General features: G+C 53.6%; 1 protein-coding gene across 1 annotated transcript in view; it reads right to left on the bottom strand.

The window, feature by feature from the left end:
- The window catches only part of LOC132837003 (dedicator of cytokinesis protein 5-like), a 95,049-nt gene that overhangs the window by 71,171 nt on the left and 1,249 nt on the right, over positions 1–22,629 (bottom strand). Inside the window, exons 2-5 of the mRNA XM_060856630.1 lie at positions 5,168–5,254; positions 3,375–3,415; positions 1,315–1,370; positions 558–657 (exon numbers count right to left, since the gene is read on the bottom strand). Of these exons, the coding sequence (XP_060712613.1) occupies positions 558–657; positions 1,315–1,370; positions 3,375–3,415; positions 5,168–5,254 (284 nt within the window). The remainder of the gene's footprint in view (positions 1–557; positions 658–1,314; positions 1,371–3,374; positions 3,416–5,167; positions 5,255–22,629) is intronic.

The raw sequence follows: 22,629 nt of genomic DNA on the forward strand, positions 1-22,629 counted from the left end.
AGAGACAGGAGATAGAGAGAGAGAGAGAGAGAGAGAGACAGAGAGAGAAAGAGACAGAGAGAGCGAGAGAGAGACAGGAGAGAGAGAGACCGTGAGAGAGAGAGAGAGACAGGAGAGAGACAGGGGAGAGAGAGAGAGAGACAGGAGAGAGACAGGGGAGAGAGAGAGAGACAGGAGAGAGACAGGGGAGAGAGAGAGAGAGTCAGAGAGACAGGGAGAGACAGACAGAGAGAGACAGGAGAGTGAGAGAGACAGTGAAAGAGGCAAAGTAAGAGACAGATGGAGAGAAAGAGAGACAGAGAGAGAGAGGGACAGAGAGAGTGTGAGTGAGAGCAGCTCCTGGAGCGTGGGTGGGTGTCAGACACGTGGGTGAAATCCCAGCAACATTGCCCAGGGTGACCACGGGGGATTCAACCAACAATCGCCATCCCTCTGGGTGCCATCCCTCAGGGTGCCATCCCTCTGGGTGCCATCCCTCACACTGTCGCCCACCGCAGAGCACACGGCCATGCTGGGTCGCTCTCCCTCCCCCCTCCCCCAGCCCCGCCAATTCTTACCAGGTACAGCTGGTGCCAGATGACCCCCCACTCCCGCAGGGTGGTAGTGAGCTCCTGGACCAAGGGCATCTCTCCAGCGATGACCGTCCCCTCCTGCCGCCTGGACGGAGACGCCTGGTTAGCAGCTGCCGACAGGCGCCAAGACCCCGTCGCGCCAAACGCACTTGTGCCAACGCCCTCCTCCAGCCCGTCGCCCCGTGTCGATGGCGCAGGAAGTGCCGGTTTCTCGGACAGAGCGGGCACTGAAGTGGCAAGTCATTTGTCGGGTGGTGGTGGTGGGGGGTGGGTTGGCAGATGAGGTGCGTGATGAACCTGGCTGTAAGGGTGAGCGGGGGGGGGGGTGGGAGGAGGGGTTCAAATAAACCATGGGGGGGGAATTTGAAGTTTCCACCTCGCGTGCGCCAGGCGGGAACGCCAAGTCACGAGCGAAACGCCCGTTGCGCCCAGGGGCTGTTTGGAAGCTGCAAGTCACTCGGGCACAGGGTGCCATGCTGGAGGGCACCAGGGGGGCTGAAGGGGTGTATGACGGGGGGTGGGGCTGGGGGAACCCGGGATTGGTGGGTGGTGGGGGGGAGTTCGCTGGAGGAGGAGTGTACTGCCAGGGTGGCAGCGGAACGCCAACGCAGGCGGGTGCCCGGGGCAAATTGGACGCAGAGGACGGCGAATTCCCTGGCACCCAAGGAGGCAAGGGACAGGGGAGGCTGTGGAGACTGGGAGTGGCGCAGTGCGGGCCCGGGCACAGAAGTGTTATCCTCACCTTGCTCCTTCCACCTTCGTCTCTTTCAAGTGAATGTAGGTGGCGGGGAAAATGCCCTGCAAAGTGCCCAGAGACAGGGGCAAAAGAAAGAACACACCAGTTAAACGGTTTAGAATCCTTGTCCAGACTCTGAAGACCTGCCCCAGCTCAATGGTTCTCCTACCTCCCCCCTCCCCCATCCAGGGCAAGTGGGGAGTATTCCCTCACACACCCTCCTGACTTGGGCCTTGTCGATGGTGGGGACAGGTTTTGGGGGGAGTCAGGAGGGGAGTTACTCGCTGCAGGATTCCCAGCCTCTGAGCTGCTCTTGTAGCTGCTGTGTTTATATGGGGCTGGTCCAGTTCAGTTTCTGGTCAATGGTAACCCCCAGGATGCTGATAGTGGGAGGGATGGTAATGCTATTGAACGTCAAAGGGGCGATGGTTAGATTCTCTCTTGTTGGAGATGGTAACCCCCAGGATGTTGATAGTGGGGGGATTCAGTGATGGTAACACCATTGAATGCCAAGGAGGCAGTGGTTAGATTCTCTCATGTTAGAGACGGTAACCCCCAGGATGTTGATAGAGGGGGGGATTCAGTGATGGTAACACCATTGAACATCAAGGGGGCGATGGTTAGATTCTCTCTTGTTGGAGACGGTAACCCCCAGGATGTTGATAGTGGGGGGATTCAGTGATGGTAACACCATTGAACATCAAACGGGCAATGGTTAGATTGTCTCCTGTTGGAGATGGTCATAGCCTGGCATCTGCGTGGCATGAACGTGATTGTCACTGGTCAGTCCAAGCCTGGATATTGCCCAGATCTTGTCGGTTTTGAGCACGGAATGCCTCCGTACCTGAGCAGTCGCGAATGGTGCTGAACACTGTGCAATCATCAGCGACCGTCCCTATTCCTGACCTTGTGATGGAGGGAAGGTCATTGAGAAAGCAGCTGAAGATGGGGTTGGGGGAGGGTGGGGGCGGTGGAGTGGGTCTGAGTGAGCTATTCTTCGGTGTGGACTTATTAGGCCGAAGACCCTGCTTCCACACTGTTGGGATTCGATGGCTGGGGCTAGGAGAGTACCGTGAGGAGATATGTCCCGCACAGACGTCCTGGATTTGAGATTTCTTCCCGAGGTAAGAGCCGGTTTGATCACCACAGAGGCAGGAAACCACTAGACAGTCTGAAAGGCGTCAGAGGGTGTTACAGTAAAGAGGGATTTTTGCGCCAAATACCAGACTGATGCCATCCACACCTTCGCTGATGACACCACCACAGTCGGTCAAATCTCAGATGAAACAGACGACAGACGGGAGATGGAAGACCTGGCTGAGAACAGCTCTCAATGTCGGCAAAACCAAGGAGCTCTATTGATATCCAGCGGGATGGTACTCATGCCCTCCCACTACACATTAACAGCTCAGAGGTGGAACGAGTGGAGAGTGTCAAGCTCCTGGGAGTAGGTCATCCACAACAACTTGGACTCTTCATGTGGACGCACCGGTTACACCGACCTAACAACGTCTCTTCTCCCTCAGGAAGCTGAGGAAATGTGGCGAGTACCCTGGCCAACTTTTATAGGTGCGCCATCCAGAGCGTTCTGTCTGGGTGTATCGCGCCCCGGTAATGCCAACCGTGTACCCAATTCAAGATGGGAGACGGTTACAGAGAGGGGTGGACTCGGCCCGGACAATCACAAAGGCCCAACCTCCCAGCTACAGGATCCATCTCCCAGGCCCCGCTGTCAGGGAAAGGCCGGGCAGCCTTCTCAAAGCTCCATCCCACCCTGGCAATGTTTTTCTACAGCCTCTACCATCGGGGGAGAAGGTACAGAAGGCTGAACACCCACACACCAGCCGGTGTAGGAACAGTTTCTACCCTCCTCTGGTTAGACACTGAATGGACTCGCAAACCCTTAACATTCCCCTGTCCCTGTGTTTTTATTTTTGCCGCTGTTTACCTATTATTTACTTATCTACGCTCCTTAACTCTGCGATCGGCCTGTATTGCTGGCAAGACAAAAGCTTTTCGGTAGATGTGACAAAAATTCAATTCATGTAAACGGAAAATCACAGTACCTTCTTGGATTTATTGCGAAGACTGTAGCCTCTGTACCAGCCTGTGGAAGGAGAGAGAGAGAGAGAGAGATTGAGGTGAGTGCCAAACGGTGTGTTCTGAAAGATGGTAGGGATGGATGCTGATCCACTGGGAGGTGGGCGGGTAGGGAATCGTGCCCACCTGGGCATCTCCTGAGCCCCATCCCCAGCGCCGTATGCTGATGCCCGCTCTTAAAAGACAGGTCTGTCCCCTCGCGACGGGAGATGGCCAGAGTGGGCCTGGAGATGGTGCGGAGGCTGGGCGCTGGGCGTGGAATCGTGCCAGGAGCTGTGCACTGAAACAGGGAACGTGCAGCAAAGGCAACGCGCCCTGGCGCCACATCGCTGCCCACTACTGTCTGTGCTTATCTTGCCCTTTGACCTGTTTCACAACAGCACCCCCTGAATCGCTGAAGTTGTTGGACATTTAACTCCAGTCGCTGGTTAAGGAGGATTTTGTTTTTGGAGAATCTCCATACACGACATCTATGGGGTCACCCTTATCAACCCTCCCTCCCATTACCATTTGCACATCTGTACAAACTGAGCCACAACTCACTTATCAATACCCTCCGGTCTGCAACATTAGGTTGAAATTGATGGTGTAGTGGACAGCGAAGAAGATTACCTCAGAAATGCAATGAGATCTCAGTCAGATGGGCCAATGGGCTGAGAAGTGGCAGATGGAGTTTAATTCGGATAAATGCGAGGTGCTGCGCTTTGGGAAAGCAAATCTTAGCAGGACTTATACACTTAATGGTAAGATCCTGGGGAGTGTTGCTGAACAAAGAGACCTTGGAGTGCAGGTTCATGGCTCCTTGAAAGTGGAGTCACAGGTAGATAGGATAGTGAAGAAGGCGTTCGGTATGCTTTCCTTTATTAGTCAGAGTATTGAGTACAGGAGTTGGGAGGTCATGTTGTGGCTGTACAGGACATTGGTTAGGCCGCTGTTGGAATATTGCGTGCAATTCTGGTCTCCTTCCTATCGGAAAGATGTTGTGAAACTTGAAAGGGTTCAGAAAAGATTTACAAGGATGTTGCCAGGGTTGGAGGGTTTGAGCTACAGGGAGAGGCTGAATAGGCTGGGGCTGTTTTCCCTGGAGCTTCGGAGGCTGAGGGGTGACCTTATAGAGGTTTACTAAATCATGAGGGACATGGATAGCATAAATAGGCAAAGTCTTTTTCCTGGGGTGGGGGAATCCAGAACTAGAGGGGCATAGGTTTAGGGTGAGAGGGGAAAGATATAAAAGAGACCGAAGGGGGAACATTTTCACACAGAGGGTGGTACGTGTATGGAATGAGCTGCCAGAGGAAGTGGTGGAGGCTGGTACAATTGTAATATTTAAAAGGCATCTGATGGGTATATGAATAGGAAAGGAATTACTCGCTGCAGGATTCCCAGCCTCTGACCTGCTCTTGTAGCCGCTGTGTTTATACGGGGCTGGTCCAGTTCAGTTTCTGGTCAATGGTAACCCCCAGGATGTTGATAGTGGGGGGGGCTTCAGTGATGGTAACACCATTGAATGTCAAGGGGACGATGGTTAGATTCTCTCTTGTTGGGGACGGTAACCCCCAGGATGTTGATAGTGGGGAAGGGCTGAATTTTTTATTTCTGAATGTTCCGCACCGTTCTTACAGAGTGTAAAGTGTACCCCGAACCCCAGTGAGGTTGGAGCCTGGGAATCTGGTGGGGGATGGAGTACAGGAAGGGGTAGGGGTGAGATGGTGGGGCAGGAGGGGTGAGGGTCGCGGTCCAGGGCCAGCAGAGAACATACCTTCGTGGGTTTCGAGGATGCGGACAGTGTCCCCCACTTGGAGCGACAGTTCAGGGGGTCCCTGCGCAGCGTCATAGTTGTAGATGGCTGGTGGGGAGCGAAACAGGAAGAGCATTAATTCCAGAAACCGACAAAACGCACAACACCAGGACATCTGGAGGCCATTCCTGAGGATCTGTATCCCTCTGCTCCCCACCTACTCTGCAATCCCTCTGTAAGAAAGATGTTGGGAAACTTGAAAGGGTTCAGAAAGGATTTACAAGGATGTTGGAGGGTTTGAGCTACAGGGAGAGGCTGAACAGGCTGGGGCTGTTTTCCCTGGAGCGTCGGAGGCTGAGGGGTGACCTTATAGAGGTTTATAAAATCATGAGGGACATGGATAGGATAAATAGACAAAGTCCTATCCCTGGGGTGGGGGAGTCCAGAACTAGAGGGGCATAGGTTTAGGGTGAGAGGGGTAAGATATAAAAGAGAGTTAAGGGGCACCTTTTTTCACACAGAGGGTGGTACGTGTAAGGAATGAGCTGCCAGAGGAAGTGGTGGAGGCTGGTACAATTGCAACATTTCAGAGGCATTTGGATGGGGATATGAATAGGAAGGGTTTGGAGGGATAGGGGCCGGGTGCTGGCAGGTGGGACTAGATTGGGTTGGGATCTCTGGGTTGGCATGGACGGGTTGGACCGAAGGGTCTGTTTCCGTGCCGTACATCTCTATGACTCCGAATAAAGAAATTCCTCCCCATCTCAGTCCCTTCGCTCTGAGGCTGTGCTCTTGGGTCCTGGTGTCTCCTATTTCTGGGAATATCTTCCCCACATCCATGCTCTCCAGGGCTCTCGGTGTGGTCAGTCTTGATTGGATCCCCCTTCGTCCTTCTCAACTCCAAACCTCCCCTCCTCACTTGGACAGGAACTGGAGGGGGTGCAGGGGAGGTTGATTCCGGATTTGAGGGGTTCAGTTCATGAGGAGAGACCGGAGTAGACTGGGACTATACTCGAAGAATGAGGGGGCATCTTACAGAAACAGATAAAATTGTGAAGGGAATTGATCGGATAGAGGTAGAGAGGATGTTTCCACTGGTCAGTGAAACTGGGACAAGAGGGTATAGCCTCCAAATGAGGAGGGAGGGAGCAGATTGAGGAGGAACCTCTTCACCCAGAGGGTTGGGAATCAGTGAAGTGGTTGAGGCCTCCTCAGGGAATGTTTTTAACGCCGGGATCGATCATTTTTGGAACCGTAAAGGAATGAAGGGGGGAGAGGGTGGGATCTGAGTCCGCGAGAAATTTCAGCCATGATCCCGGCAGGGCAGACTCGAAGTGGGGCCTGCTCCTGGATCTTGCATCCTTGTCGTCATAGAAACGAAAGCAAGCCCGCAGGAGGGAAGGGGTCCCTCTCCACACCCTGACCTCCCTGTCCGACTCTCTCTCTCTCTCTCTCCACTCTGAAAGAAAAATGGCTGTTTCTCTGCTTCGGGAGATATGGAACGGATCCAGATGAGGTCAGAGCCAACAATCCCTCTCCGTCAGCGTTCGCTGTCGGAACAAAACGTTACTGAGAGAAGGCCAGGGCTGGAAACGCAACAAAGGGCCTGCTTTCTTGGCTTGGAGACGGAACAAGAATCCAATTGTCTTTCGGAAAAAGAACGGGGGAAACTGCCGAGTCATCAAGAAAACACAAGCACTGCCTTGCCCGGTGTTTGCGAGGGAGACCGGAATGTTCTGTCTGAACCCACGCTCGCTGCTGCAGACGCCTCATGATGGGCCCAGCCTTTATTGCCCTGTTACCCCACCTAATCACCCCCTTGAGAAGGTGGGGATGAACCGCCATTTTGAACCACGTGTGATGCAGGGGACCCCCCCACACAGTGGCCTGAGGGGGGGGGGGGGGGTGTCCCAGGATTCTGACCCGGCGACACTGAAGGAATGGCTGAGTGTCTGAGGGGTGGGGTGGGGGATGGGCAAGGGGTGTAATGGAAACGACCCCAAATGGGGTTGGCTTCCACTGAAAGGGCAGCACGGTGGCACAGTGGTTGGGCAGCACGGTGGCACAGTGGTTGGGCAGCACGGTGGCACAGTGGTTAGCACTGCTGCCTCACAGCGCCAGGGACCTGGGTTCAATTCCCGACTCAGGCGACTGACTGTGTGGAGTTTGCACGTTCTCCCCGTGTCTGCGTGGGTTTCCTCCGGGTGCTCCGGTTTCCTCCCACAGTCCAAAGATGTGCTGGCCAGATGAATTGGCCATGCTAAATTGCCCATAGTGTTGGCTAAGTGGTAAATATAGGGGGTCTGGGTGGGTTGCGCTTCGGCGGGTCGGTGTGGACTTGTTGGGCGAAGGGCCTGTTTCCACATTGTAAGTAATCTAATGATTCTAATCATACGCGTCATAGATCAACAACGGACGACCAATTCTCAAGCTTCCATCATCGGATTTTAACACCAAAGATGTTCCCGGCATAAAATGGTCTCTGAAAAAGGATGGATAATGGCGCAAAGATGGATGCAGGGGTCACCTGACCACACAGCACGCCAACTTCAACTCACTCAATGTCTGACTCAAAGGTATTTCTGGGAATTGACTGAACTTGATTAGAGTTTAGATTAGATTCCCTACAGTGTGGAAACAGGCCCTTCGGCCCAACAGGTCCATACTGACCATCCAAGGAGTTACCCACCCAGATCCATTTTCCCTCTGACTATTGCACCTAACACTATGAGCATAGCCAATTTACCTGATCTGCACATCTTTGGACCGTGGGAGGAAACCGGAGCACCCGGAGGAAACCCACGCAGACACGGGGAGAATGTACTTACTCTACACAGATAGTCGCCTGAGGTGGGAATTGAACCCGGATCCCTGGTGCTGTGAGGCAGTGGTGCTAACCACTGTGCCACCCCAATTTGCACCCCTACAATAAATGGCGGACGTGAAAGGTTCATCTGCAGGTTTTCAGCTCGGATCGACATGGAAGCCAGACTCTGGAATACACAACCGAACCATACAGGTTTCCCCCACCCCTGTTATCCGAAGGTAGAACGTTCCCATGAAACCTTTCGTAAGCCAAAATGGCGTAAAGCGAAGAAGCATTGATTTATCTGGGAAGAATCGCACCCTTTCTCGTAGAAGTGAAAATCCTCATTGGATTTCTTTCGGCTTGCGACGCCAGGAACCAATGTAGGTCCTTGGTAAAAGAGAGCTTTCAAACAGCGGGGGAGGGGTATCCCTGTATTTCAATAGCTTCCCAGCAGCAGGCAGAGAAAGAGAGAGAGAGAGAGAGAGAATGCATCAGTATTCAAGATGTCTACTGATTTTACTCTAGGGAGCAAGACATCAAATAAACAGCCGTGAGCTCTCTTCAGCTCGAGAGAAGAGGTAGCGCGGGTGCTGTGGATGGAGGGGAAGACTCGGCGGTTCCAGTTCACAAGGGTTGACTGAGGTGACTCTCGTCCTTCTCGACGTCCTTTCTCAGGTCATCCAGAACGTCAAGGTGGCCTGATCGCTTAGGAACTGGCCTCTGACTTATCGGCTGAAAAATCACAGCTCCTCGCAACAGAAGGAGAGACCAGCTGGCCTTCTTCAAGCTGAAAGTGTGTTTTTTTTTACTGCAGAGAACAGAGAGACTCCTGAGCGTGGTTGGGGGGGGGGACCCTTCGTTGGCGAAAACGGGACGGCCATTCCTACTGACCCCTTCACCTCTGGCTCCGTTACCGGACAGCGAAGTGGGGTCAGGGGTGTTCATTATTGCAGGGCTGTTCGTGATGGGGAAAACGGCAGTGGGTCCGGTGAGGGGCACCACGTCACAGCGGCACAAACGCAAACGCTTTGGGCAGCTACACAAATTCCAGGCCCCGGCTGAAACCACAAACACCGCCTGCGGTCGCAAACGTGGTGCGTGGGAGCAAGAGTGGCCCCCATCTCGTCTTTCTGCCTGACCCACCCCACCCACCCCTGTCGGGTGCGACTTGGCACTCTTGCAATCCGGTCCTGATCAAATGTGAAAGTATTCAACGGGCAGTAGGGTGGGGGTTTCCGCGCTCCAGTGAAGATCGTCAACGGCAATATTTTAAGGACAAAATGTGTGACAGAGTGTGTATGTGTCAGTGTGTAGGAGACTGTATCAGATTTTGTGTGTGTGTGTGTATGTGTATCAAAGTGTATGTGCCTGTGTGTGAGAATGTGATTTGTGCGTGTTTGTGTGTGCACAGGAGTGTGTGTGTGTTTCTGTGTGAGTGTTTACATATGTGTATGTATGTTTATGTGAGTGTGTGTGAGTTGTGTGTGTTTGTGCGTACTCAGGAGTGTGTGTGTGTTTCTGTGTAAGAATGTATGTGTATGAGAGTGTGTGTGTGTGTGTGAGACAGTTATGCATGTGTGCACATGAGTGTGTGTATCTGTCTGTGTGCGTGTGTATGTGAGTGTCTGAGTTGTGTTTGTGTGTGAGTGCTTGAGAGTGTGTGTGAGAGTGGGTGTGTGTGTGACAGAGTTTGTGTGTGTGTGTGTGAGAGTGTGTATGAGAGAGTGTGAGAGTGTGTGTGTGTGAGAGAAAGCGTGTGTGTGTGTATATGTGTGTGTGTAAGAGAAAGAGCATGTGTGTGACAGTGTGTGTGCGTGTGTGAGAGAGAGAGAGTGTGTGTATGAGAATGTGTGAGAGAGCATGTGTGTGTGAGTGTGAGAGAGTGCGTGTGTATGAGAGAGTGTGCGAGAGAGAGTGTGTGTGGGAGAGAGTCTGTGTATGAGAGTGTGTGTGAGAGAGAGCGTGTGTGCGTGTGAGAGAGAGAGCGTGTGTGTGTGTGCGTGTGTGTGTGTGTGAGAGAGAGCGCGTGTGTGTGTGTGTGAGAGAGAGTGTGTGTGTGAGAGAGAGAGAGAGCGTGTGTGCGAGAGAGAGAGCGTGTGTGTGTGTGAGAGAGAGCGTGTGCGTGAGAGCGAGAACGTGTGTGTGTGTGTGAGAGAGAATGTGTGTGAGAGAGTGTGTGTGTGTGAGAGAGAGTGTGTGTGTGAGACAATGTGTGTGAGTGAGAGTGTGTGTAAGAGAGTGTGTGTGAGTGAGAGAGAGAGTGTGTGTGTGAGAGAGTGTGCGTGTGTAAGAGAGAGAGTGTGTGTGAGAGAGTGTGTGTGAATGAGAGTGTGAGTGTATGAGAGAGAGTGTGCGTGTGTGAGAGAGAGAGAACGTGTGTGTGTGAGAGAGAGAGCGCGAGTGTGTGTGTGAGAGAATGCGAGCGTGTGTGAGAGAGTGTGCGTGTGTGAGAGAGAGTGTGTGTGTGAATGAGAGTGTGCTTGTGTGAGTGTGTGAGAGTGTGCGTGTGTGAGAGAGAGAACGTGTGTGTGTGAGAGAAAGAGTGTGTGTGAGAGTGTGTGTGAGAGTGAGAGTGTGTGTAAGAGAGAATGTGTGTGTGAGTGAGAGTGTGTGTAAGAGAGAGAGTGTGTGTATAAGAGAGTTTGTGTGAGAGAGAGAGTGTGTGTAAGAGAGTGTGTGTGTTTGTGAGTGAGAGAGAGAGAGTGTGCGTGTGAGGGAGAGTGCATGTATGTGAGTGTGTGAGAGTGTGCGTGTGTGAGACAGTGTGTGAGAGAGTGAGTGTGTGTGAGAGTGTGCGTGTGTAAGAGAGAGCGTGTGAGAGAGATTGTGTGTGTAAGAGAGAGTGAGTGAGAGTGTGCGTGTGTGAGAGAGTGTGTGTGTGAATGAATGTGCGTGTGTGAGAGAGTGTGAGAGAGAGAACATGTGTGTGTGTGAGAGAGAGAGTGTGTGTGAGAGAGAGTGTGTGTGTAAGAGAGAGTGTGTGTATAAGAGAGTTTGTGTGAGAGAGAGTGTGTAAGAGATTGTGTGTGTGAGTGAGAGTGTGTGTGTGAGTGAGAGTGTGTGTGTGAGAGAGAGTGTGCGTGTGTGAGAGAGTGCGTGTGTGAGAGAGTGCGTGTGTGAGAGAGTGTGCGTGTGTAAGAGAGAGTGTGTGTGAGTGAGAGAGAGCATGTGTGAGAGACTGCGTGTGTGAGAGAGTGTGTGTGTGAGTGAGAGAGAACGTGTGTGAGAGAGTGTGTGTGTGTAAGAGAGAGTGTGAGAGAGAGAGAGATTGTGTGTGTGAGAGAGAGCGTGTGTGAGAGAGTGTGCATGTGTGAAAGAGTGTGCGTGTGTAAGAGAGAGTGTGTGAGTGAGAGAGCGTGTGTGAGTGAGAGAGAGCATGTGTGAGAGAGTGTGTGAGAGAGAGAGTGTGTGTGAGTGAGAGATTGTGCATGTGTGAGAGAGTGTGTGTGTGAGAGAGTGTGTGTGTGAGAGAGTGTGTGTGTGTGTGAGAGTGTGTGTGTGTGTGAGAGTGTGTGTGTGTGTAAGAGAGTGTGTGTGTGAGTGTGCGTGTGTAAGAGAGAGTGTGTGAGAGAGTGTGTGTGAGAGAGTGTGTGTGTGTGTGTGAGAGTGTGTGTGTGTGTGAGTGTGTGTGTAAGAGAGTGTGTGTGTGAGTGTGCGTGTGTAAGAGAGAGTGTGTGAGAGAGTGTGTGTGAGAGAGTGTGTGTGAGTGAGAGAGAGCATGTGTGAGAGAGTGTGTGTGTGAGAGTGTGTGTGTGTGAGAGTGTGTGTGTGTGAGAGTGTGTGTGTGAATGAGAGTGTGTGTGAGAGAGTGTGTGTGTGTGAGAGAGTGTGTGTGTGAGAGAGTGTGTGTGAGTGAGAGAGAGCATGTGTGAGAGAGTGTGCATGTGTAAGAGAGTGTGTGTGTGTAAGAGAGAGTGTGTGAGAGAGAGTGTGTGTGTGAGAGAGTGTGTGAGTGAGAGAGAGCGTGTGTGAGAGAGTGTGTGTGAGAGAGTGTGCATGTGTAAGAGAGAGTGTGTGAGAGAGAGCGTGTGTGAGTGAGAGAGTGTGCATGTGTGAGAGTGTGTGTGCGTGTTTGAGAGAGAGAGTGTATGTGATGGAGTGCGTGTGTGAGAGAGAGAGTGCGTGTGTGAGAGAGAGAGTGTGCGTGAGGGAGAGAGAGCGTGTGTGAGAGAGTGTACGTGAGGGACAGAGTGTGTATGTGAGAGAGTGTGTATGTGAGAGAGTGTGTGTGTGAATGAGAGTGTGCGTGTGTGAGAGAGTGTGTGTGAGAGAGTGTGCGTGTGTGAGAGAGAGTGTGTGTGAGGGAGAGAGAGCGTGTGTGAGAGAGAGTGTAAGTGAGGGAGAGAGTGCGTGTGTGAGAGAGAGTGTGTGTGAGGGAGAGAGAGTGTGTGTAAGAGTGAGAGTGTGTGAGACAGTGTGTGAGAGTCCAACTTGAAAGCTACCTCATGCCAATGATAGGAGTTCCCCCCCAAAGCAACACTTAATGTCTGCGGCTAATTGGAATATCAGTCGTCTCATTACACCAACAGTGGTCCCCACCCAGCCTTGCAAAGACTGTGTACAGTTCGAGAAATCCCACTGCTGCATGTTTTACTGGGTGGAGCTGTCACAGCCACACTCCCATTAGAGTGGGAGCAGACTCATATTCCAACCCATTTCTGATCCAGGATTCAGACAAATGTTCACTCAGACTAACCACTCCCAGAGCACGGAATGCACCGGGTTAGATACTGAGGAAAGCTCTCTCTACACTGTCCCCCCATCAAACACTTCCCAGGACAGGGACAGCACGGGGTTAGATACAGAGTAAAGGTCTCTCTACACTGTCCCCATCAAACACTCCCAGGACAGGGACAGCACGGGGTTAGATACAGAGTAAAGCTGCCTCTACACTGTCCCCCATCAAACACTCCCAGGACAGGGACAGCACGGGATTAGATATAGAGTAAAGCTCTCTCTACACTGTCCCCCATCAAACACTCCCGGACAGGGACAGCACAGGGTTAGATACAGAGTAAAGCTCTCTCTACACTGTCCCATCATCTCACACTACCAGGACAGAGGCAGCACGGGTTAGATACAGAGTAAAGCTCTCTCTACACTGTCCCATCATCTCACACTACCAGGACAGAGGCAGCACGGGTTAGATACAGAGTAAAGCTCTCTCTACACTGTCCCATCATCACACACTCCCAGGACAGGGACAGCACAGGGTTAGATACAGAGTTAAGCTCCCTCTACACTGTCCCCATCAAACACTCCCAGGACAGAGACAGCACGGGGTTAGATACAGAGTAAAGCTCTCTCTACACTGTCCCCCATCAAACACTCCCAGGACAGAGACAGCACAGGGTTAGATACAGAGTAAAGCTCTCTCTACACTGTCCCCTATCACACGCTCCCAGGACAGGGACAGCACAGGGTTAGATACAGAGTTAAGCTCCCTCTACACTGTCCCCATCAAACACTCCCAGGACAGAGACAGCACGGGGTTAGATACAGAGTTAAGCTCTCTCTACACTGTCCCCTATCACACACTCCCAGGACAGAGACAGCACGGGGTTAGATACAGAGTAAAGCTCCCTCTACACCGTCCACGTTCGGGTTTTGAGTGGAGGGTGCCACTCCTCTCCCGCCTTCAGCGTGGCACCACATTGGCTAATCAGAGTCGGCTTGCCAACCAATCAGCACCCTCTGCCCCTCGCAGCGAATACCGGTGTTCCCCCTTTCTAAACAGGGCACTCTTGCACGGGGTCCTGATGAGCAGGCGACTTGACCAAACCGTGATCTTGCCAAAGAATGAAACAGGACGGAAGGTGAGTGTCCGACAAACCGAAAGCGTTCTGCCATAAATCACCGCAGCTCAGTGAATGGTCACTCGCAGAGAGGGACAGCACAGAAACCTTCAAGACCATCAATAATACCCTTCCTGGCATAAAATTCACTAAAGAGGAGGCAAAAAAAACTCAACAAACTGCCATTCCTCGATGTCATGGGTAACTTCAAACCAGCATCTACAGGAAAACAACACATACGGACCGGGTACTGAACTACAGAAGCAATCACCCCAACACCCACAAACATCAGAATATTATTCCACGAGCCATCACACACTGCAGCACAGCAGAACTACGCAGAGCAGAGGAAAATCACCTATTCCGTGTATACGATAAACGAATGGGTACCCAATGAACACAGATTTCTCAGCAACAAACCCAATAAGCAGACAAGCTGCGTCCAGGAGCCTTAGCCTACATCAAAGACATCTCGGAAATGACTGCCAGACGACTCAGACCCCTTGGTCAGCCCACCAACACACTAAAACAACAGCTAATGAACTTGAAAGACCCTATACGGACATCGAAAGCTAAATGTCATTTACAAAATACTGAGCAAGGACTGTAACAAACATTACATTGGACACACAGGCAGAAAACTAGCCACCAGGATACCTGAACACCAACTAGCCACCATACGACCTGAACCTCTCTCACTAGTATCCTCACATACGGATGAGGAAGGACACCATTTCGACTGGGACAACACATCCATCCCGGGACAAGCCAAGCAGAGACACGCACGAGAATTCCTAGAAGCATGGCATTCCAACCGGAACTCGATCAACAAACACATCGAGTTGGACTCCCATCTACCACCCCCTGAGAAAAGGAACAGGAAGTGACTTCACCACAGGAAATGACATCACCAACCCAAAGAAACACAAACATATAAACAGAAGGCAGGAATTATCAGCAGTGCTTCGCCTGAGGCCCACTGAAGATGTTACCTAGTATGGTGACAAAACGTCTGAAAATGAACCTGCCAGCTCAGCGAGCCAACCTACTCAACCTGAGCTACAAATCTTCTCTAAACTCGCTTTCACAACATCTTTCCGATAGGAAGGAGACCAGAATTGCATGCAATATTGCAAAAATAGCCTAACTGATGTCCTGTACAGCCGCAACATGACCTCCCAACTCTTGTACTCAATACTCTGACCAATAAAGGAAAGCATATCAAACGCCGCCTTCACTATCCTATCTACCTGCGACTCCACTTTCAAGGAGCTATGAACCTGCACTCCAAGGGCTCTTTGTTCAGCAACTCTCCCCAGGACCCAATGATGAGGCACAGTCTGACTAAAACTAAGATGGAGGCCAAAGCCTTGAGAGTGACCTCCTTACAGAGTCTTGTCTGTGGAAATGACATTCAAACCAAAGCTCAGAAACACTGTTGCCAAAGGGTTGGTGTTAAAGCCATGAGTATATTTCTGCGACAGAGAGGGAGTGAGGGAGGGGGTCGAAGGGGAGAGCTAGCCAATGGAGGAGAGGGTGATTCTGAGGAAAGGGGAGTTGGAAACTATGAGGTGGAGCAGAGACAGGAGACTAGGGAGGTTGAGAGAGAGAGAGAGAGAGAGGGAGCTTTGTTCAGGGAGAGTGCCTTCAGAAAGGTTCACAAGACCAGCAAGTTCAAACAGTAATGTGAGACAGGACCGGCCAACGTGGCGATATTCAGCACCAGGGCCAGTAGTGACAGGGTTAGGTGGTACTGAGGGAGGGCCACACTGTCAGAGACGGTACTGAGGGAGGGCTGCACTGTCAAAGACGGTACTGAGGGAGGGCCGCACTGTCAGAGACGGTACTGAGGGAGGGCCGCACTGTCAGAGAGGGTACTGAGGGAGGGCCGCACTGTCAGAGACGGTACTGAGGGAGGGCCGCACTGTCAGAGACGGTACTGAGGGAGGGCCGCACTGTCAGAGACGGTACTGAGGGAGGGCCGCACTGTCAGAGACGGTACTGAGGGAGGGCCGCACTGTCAGAGAGGGTACTGAGGGAGGGCCGCACTGTCAGAGACGGTACTGAGGGAGGGCTGCACTGTCAGAGACGGTACTGAGGGAGGGCCGCACTGTCAGAGACGGTACTGAGGGAGGGCCGCACTGTCAGAGACGGTACTGAGGGAGGGCTGCACTGTCAGAGACGGTACTGAGGGAGGGCCGCACTGTCAGAGACGGTACTGAGGGAGGGCCGCACTGTCAGAGAGACGGTACTGAGGGAGGGCCGTACTGTCAGAGAGACGGTACTGAGGGAGGGCCGCACTGTCAGAGAGACGGTACTGAGGGAGGGCCGCACTGTCAGAGACGGTACTGAGGGAGGGCCGTACTGTCAGAGAGACGGTACTGAGGGAGGGCCGCACTGTCAGAGAGACGGTACTGAGGGAGGGCCGCACTGTCAGAGACGGTACTGAGGGAGGGCCGCACTGTCAGAGAGGGTACTGAGGGAGGGCCGCACTGTCAGAGAGGGTACTGAGGGAGGGCCGCACTGTCAGAGACGGTACTGAGGGAGGGCCGCACTGTCAGAGAGATGGTACTGAGGGAGGGCCGCACTGTCAGAGACGGTACTGAGGGAGGGCTGCACTGTCAGAGACGGTACTGAGGGAGGGCCGCACTGTCAGAGAGGGTACTGAGGGAGGGCCGCACTGTCAGAGACGGTACTGAGGGAGGGCTGCACTGTCAGAGACGGTACTGAGGGAGGGCCGCACTGTCAGAGACGGTACTGAGGGAGGGCCGCACTGTCAGAGAGACGGTACTGAGGGAGGGCCGTACTGTCAGAGAGACGGTACTGAGGGAGGGCCGCACTGTCAGAGAGACGGTACTGAGGGAGGGCCGCACTGTCAGAGACGGTACTGAGGGAGGGCCGTACTGTCAGAGAGACGGTACTGAGGGAGGGCCGCACTGTCAGAGAGACGGTACTGAGGGAGGGCCGCACTGTCAGAGACGGTACTGAGGGAGGGCCGCACTGTCAGAGAGGGTACTGAGGGAGGGCCGCACTGTCAGAGAGGGTACTGAGGGAGGGCCGCACTGTCAGAGACGGTACTGAGGGAGGGCCGCACTGTCAGAGAGATGGTACTGAGGGAGGGCCGCACTGTCAGAGACAGTACTGAGGGAGGGCCGCACTGTCAGAGAGACGGTACTGAGGGAGGGCCGCACTGTCAGAGAGACGGTACTGAGGGAGGGCCGCACTGTCAGAGACGGTACTGAGGGAGGGCCGCACTGTCAGAGAGGGTACTGAGGGAGGGCCGCACTGTCAGAGAGACGGTACTGAGGGAGGGCCGCACTGTCAGAGAGACGGTACTGAGGGAGGGCCGCACTGTCAGAGACGGTACTGAGGGAGGGCCGCACTGTCAGAGAGACGGTACTGAGGGAGGGCCGTACTGTCAGAGAGACGGTACTGAGGGAGGGCCGCACTGTCAGAGAGACGGTACTGAGGGAGGGCCGCACTGTCAGAGAGACGGTACTGAGGGAGGGCCGCACTGTCAGAGAGACGGTACTGAGGGAGGGCCGTACTGTCAGAGAGACAGTACTGAGGGAGGGCCGTACTGTCAGAGAGACGGTACTGAGGGAGGGCCGCACTGTCAGAGACGGTACTGAGGGAGGGCCGCACTGTCAGAGACGGTACTGAGGGAGGGCCGCACTGTCAGAGAAACGGTACTGAGGGAGGGCCGCACTGTTGGAGGGTCAGTGCTGAGGGAGTGCCCAACTGTCAGAGGGTCAGTACTGAGGGAGTGCCGCACTGTCAGAGGGTCAGTACTGAGGGAGTGCTGCACTGTCAGAGGGTCAGTGCTGAGGGAGTGCCGCACTGTCGGAGGGTCAGTACTGAGGGAGTGCCGCACTGTCAGAGGGTCAGTACTGAGAGAGTGCCACACTGTCGGAGGGTCAGTACTGAGGGAGTGCCGCACTGTCAGAGGGTCAGTGCTGAGGGAATGCCGCACTGTCGGAGGGTCAGTACTGAGTGAGGGCCGCACTGTCAGAGGGTCAGTTCTGCAGTAAATACGGGGTGATTCTAACAGTGAAATATCCGGTGTGGAATCCCTGCTGTTGTAAACACACAGGCCTGACTCTGCTGACAGTAGAGAATGCTGTGGGATGAATAGATAACTGTGGAGCCTTTGTGCTCAGTGTTCTGTCAACACAGACAGCACAGCCTCCTGCCTCCCTGCCCCATCCTGGGTCGTGTTTACCATTGTCCTCCTGAACACCAGGGTCCTTATCATCTTTCTGTATACAAACATCACACTGTAACCTTGAGCTGAGGGTCTGGGGTGGGGGACAGTCTGTGAACCACATGGTAAACAGGACCATGCAATCTGTGTCAGCGGTTTAGGGAGGGGGAGGGAGGGACAGAGAGAAGGGGTTGGGGGGGGGAGGGGAGAGAGAGAGGGAGGAAGGAGAGATCGTGGGAGACCGAGAGACTGTGAGGGGGAGAGAGAGTCTGAGAAAGAGCGAAGGATTGCGCGGGGGCAGAGAGAGAGTGAGAGAGCGCAGGAGAGAGAGATAGAGGGACAGACGGAAACAGAGAGAGGGGCAGAGAGAGTTGAAGGGAGGGGGAAAGACAGAGAGAGAAGGAGGAGGGCAAGAGGAGCAGACAGAGATAGCAGGAGGGAGAGAGACGGAGAGAGAGTCGAAGGGAGGGCGAGAGAGTGATGAAGGGAGAGAGAGAGACAGAGAGTTAGAAAAAAAGAGACAGGGAGACTTAGACAGAGAGACTAACAGAGTTAGAGAGAGACAGAGTTAGATACAGAGAGAGGGAGAGAGAGTTAGAGAGAGAGACAGACAGACAGAGAGTTAGATACAGAGAGTGAGACAGAGAGAGAGAGACAGAGAGAGTTAGAGAGAGACAGGGAGACTTAGACAGAGAGACTAACAGAGTTCGAGACAGACAGACAGAGAGAATTAGAGAGAGAGAGAGACAGACAGAGAGTTAGATACAGAGAGTGAGACAGAGAGAGAGAGACAGAGAGAGTTAGAGAGAGACAGGGAGACTTAGACAGAGAGACTAACAGAGTTCAAGAGAGACAGAGAGAGTTAGAGAGACAGAGCTAGATACAGAGAGAGAGACAGAGAGAGTTACACAGAGAGAGAGAGTAAGAGAGAGAGAGAGAGAGACAGAGAGTTAGATACAGAGAGAGAGAGAGAGACAGAGAGAGAGAGAAAGAGACAGAGAGACTTAGACAGAGAGACTAACAGAGTTAGAGAGAGAGAGACAGAGAGAGTTAGAGAGAGAGACAGTTAGATACAGAGAGAGAGACAGAGAGAGTTAGACAGAGAGAGAGAGTTAGAGAGAGAGACAGAGAGTTAGATACAGAGAGAGAGAGAGAGAGAGACAGAGAGAGTTACAGAGAGAGAGACAGAGAGAGTTAGAGAGAGAGAGACAGTTAGATACAGAGAGAGACAGGAGAGAGTTAGAGAGAGCGAGAGACAGTGAGATACAAAGAGAGAGAGAGACAGAGAGACAGAGCGAGAGAGGCTGACAGAGTTAGGGAGAGAGAGAGACAGACAGACAGACAGAGAGAGTTAGAGAGAGAGAGACAGACAGAGAGTTAGATACAGAGAGTCAGACAGAGAGAGAGAGACAGAGAGAGTTAGAGAGAGACAGGGAGACTTAGACAGAGAGACTAACAGAGTTCGAGAGAGACAGAGAGAGTTAGAGAGACAGAGCTAGATACAGAGAGAGAGAGACAGAGAGTTACACAGAGAGAGAGAGTAAGAGAGAGAGAGAGAGAGACAGAGAGTTAGATACAGAGAGAGAGAGACAGAGAGAGAGAGAAAGAGACAGAGAGACTTAGACAGAGAGACTAACAGAGTTAGAGAGAGAGAGAGACAGAGAGAGTTAGAGAGAGAGACAGTTAGATACAGAGAGAGAGACAGAGAGAGGTTAGACAGAGAGAGTTAGAGAGAGAGAGAGACAGAGAGTTAGATACAGAGAGAGAGAGACAGAGAGAGTTACAGAGAGAGAGAGACAGAGAGAGTTAGAGAGAGAGAGACAGTTAGATACAGAGAGAGACAGGAGAGAGTTAGAGAGAGCGAGAGTCAGTGAGATACAAAGAGAGAGAGAGACAGAGAGTTAGACAGAGCGAGAGAGGCTGACAGAGTTAGGGAGAGAGAGAGAGAGACAGACAGACAGACAGAGAGAGTTAGAGAGAGACAGAGAATTAGATACAGAGAGAGAGAGAGAGACAGAGACAGAGTTAGACAGAGACAGAGACAGACAGACAGAGGGAGAGAGAGACAGAGGCAGACAGAGAGAGAGGGAGAGACAAATAGAGAGAGAGAGACAGACAGACAGGCAGCAGACAGAAAGTTCGAGAGAGCAAGCTGCAGACACTGATGTGTGGGGCTAAACTGGAGTGTGGGATTGGAGGGATTGAGAGACTGGGGAAATGGGGAATAGGGGACGGCAGTCTGACAGGGATAGATACCGAGATAGGGTGTGGTGGGGGAATCGGTCAGGCTGTCACACAATGAGAAAGATCCAGGAGCCTGTTTCGTAGGATGGCACCGATTCGTCCAGCTGCTTTCTGAGGCCAATTCTGTACTCTGGCTGCAGGTGGCCATGTTTAAATGGTTGCCATGGCGTCAGCCACATGAACTAGGTTACACTGGACCCCGAGCTGGACCGGAGTTAACCTGCAATTGGAAAGGAGCCAGGGAGGGGATGGTGGGGTCTGAGACGTGGGGGGTATCCGCCAGAGGGCGCACATGGAGGCCATTTTGATCCTATTCACCGTGCAAATCTTATTTCCGCCTTTAACCAATACCCATGTGTGATGCCTGGGTACCACACAGCTAATGGACCCTTTCATGGAAGCGGGAACCAATTTGCGGTCAACGCGCTCTCCCCAGGCGACAGAATGGGAGACATGGCCTCTTCGTTGACGTGGCTCAGGGAGGGCGGTTCCGGGCCTGGAGTTTGAGGCCAGCGTGGTCAGGGCCTCACCCAGGCTGGACATTCAGGCCCCTCCCCTCCCCTCCCCAAGGTCTGAGGACAAAAGGATTTAAATTTAAAAATATTGTCACCTACTGCATCCTGGGTCCCATCTCACAGCAGGTCTCCCTGGAAACGGTGACTCCTCCCACAGGGCCCACTGGGCCCGATCAGGCCTTCTAGAGGAGTGGCTGGTTGGCGTGGCAACGAGGCCCGGACTGGGGCCTGAGGCCTAAAGGCCAACATTGTGTCGTTCCCCCCGCGGCCTGCTTTGCCAGAATCCTAACCCCCCCACCCACCAAACGGGAAAAGGAGAAGGAGCAACCTTGCCCACAGTTTAATCCTGCAAGGATTAACCCCCGTGTGTTTGGAGAGCCAGATGCGGCCTGGGAATCGATGCCAAACACAAATTGCGGGCAACTGTTTTCCATAGGGCTGTTGGCGTTGGACTGCTGACTTTTCACCCCTGACCTTTCACCCCCCCCCAGGTGTGATGGTCAAATGATTGCCTCGTCCTTCCCCCACCCCTCTGAAGTAGGGAGGATGGGAAAATGGGAACGTTTTCAGGAGGATGGGAAAATGGGAATGGTTTCACGGGCTCGTGGGAGGGGGGTCAGACGGTGGGGGTGAAGGGTCGCGGGTGTCAGGGGGCTCACCTCCCTCTCCTGCTCGAGAGCGAAAGCGGAGGTGCATTAGCACGGCGCCTACCCTCTCCACATCTCCCCCCTGTCAAGTCCCTCTCGGAATCTTGTCTGTTTCAATAAGGTCGCCTCGAAATGAGTAACAGGCCCCGACCCACTCAACTCATGGAAGTGGAGCAAGGGGGTCTCCTACAAACAGAAAGAGAGAGAGAGAGAGAGACTGCGGTGCAGAGAGAGAGAGAGAGAGACCAAGGACGGACCTGGTAACAAAGCAGCGAACTGACGGGCGGAAAGGCCTCCTCCCGCGTAAGCTTCCAGCCGGCTGAGTGGCCGTTCAGCCCCTCCAACCTAGCCTGCCCTCCTGTCACCGACCCTCAAACGGTGGCTCCCCCCTCGTTTGCGCGCTCCCCCGGGCGATATTCCGGCCTGGAATCTATCCCCTGCCGGAACGCGCCCGGCCCCCTCCCACAACCCCGCGACCTCCGGGCCGGAGATTTCCGATATCCACGTTTCCCCCAAGTTCCTCCTCAGGCTCAGGTCGAAGCGTTAGGCCCGACCGCCCACCTTCCCTCACCCCGGCCCCCTCCCCACCCACCCTCCCTCACCCCGGCCCCCTCCCCACCCACCCCCCACAGCCAGCTCTTCATGGCCCGCCCCCCTCCCCCGGCCTTGTACCCGAGAGACGGGCATGACGTCGCCCCTCTTCCACGGTGGCGGGGACGGGAGTCACATGGACTGAGAGGCACTCTCCCTCCCCCTGCTCAACACAAACGCTCTCTGACATTGACGCCCACCCCCACCCCCATCCCCCCCCCCGCCACAGGGATGCCCATGACCCCTCTCTCCCCAACTGTGCCACGGTGCTAATACCCCAATGCCACCCTCAGACCACCCCGGGACAGCATGCATCGCCCGTTCCAGACTGCCCCCCACACCCGCCACCCTGGGTTGTTGGGTGTGCGTGGGGAGGGTATGTATTCGGGGAGAGGGCAGGTATGAGTCATTTGGGGGGGGTCCCCTGACTGTAAAGGGCACACAAGCCAGGCCGACCCAGGGCGCCCTCTGGGAAGTCAGTGTGCCAACCTTTAACCTCTTACCCCTAACCCTCAGCGCCCCCCACCCTTGGGTTCAAGTCCAGGGATACAACTCAATGCCCTGCAGTTCCAAACCCAGACCCTGGCAATGCACAGAAAATACTACAGGGAGGGAGGGAGGGAGAGAAGAGGGAGGGAGAGGAGGGAGGAGGAGGGAGGGAAGGAGGGAGAAAAGAGG

This window comes from Hemiscyllium ocellatum, chromosome 48 (assembly GCF_020745735.1).
Source record: "Hemiscyllium ocellatum isolate sHemOce1 chromosome 48, sHemOce1.pat.X.cur, whole genome shotgun sequence".
NCBI classification, from domain to species: domain Eukaryota; kingdom Metazoa; phylum Chordata; class Chondrichthyes; order Orectolobiformes; family Hemiscylliidae; genus Hemiscyllium; species Hemiscyllium ocellatum.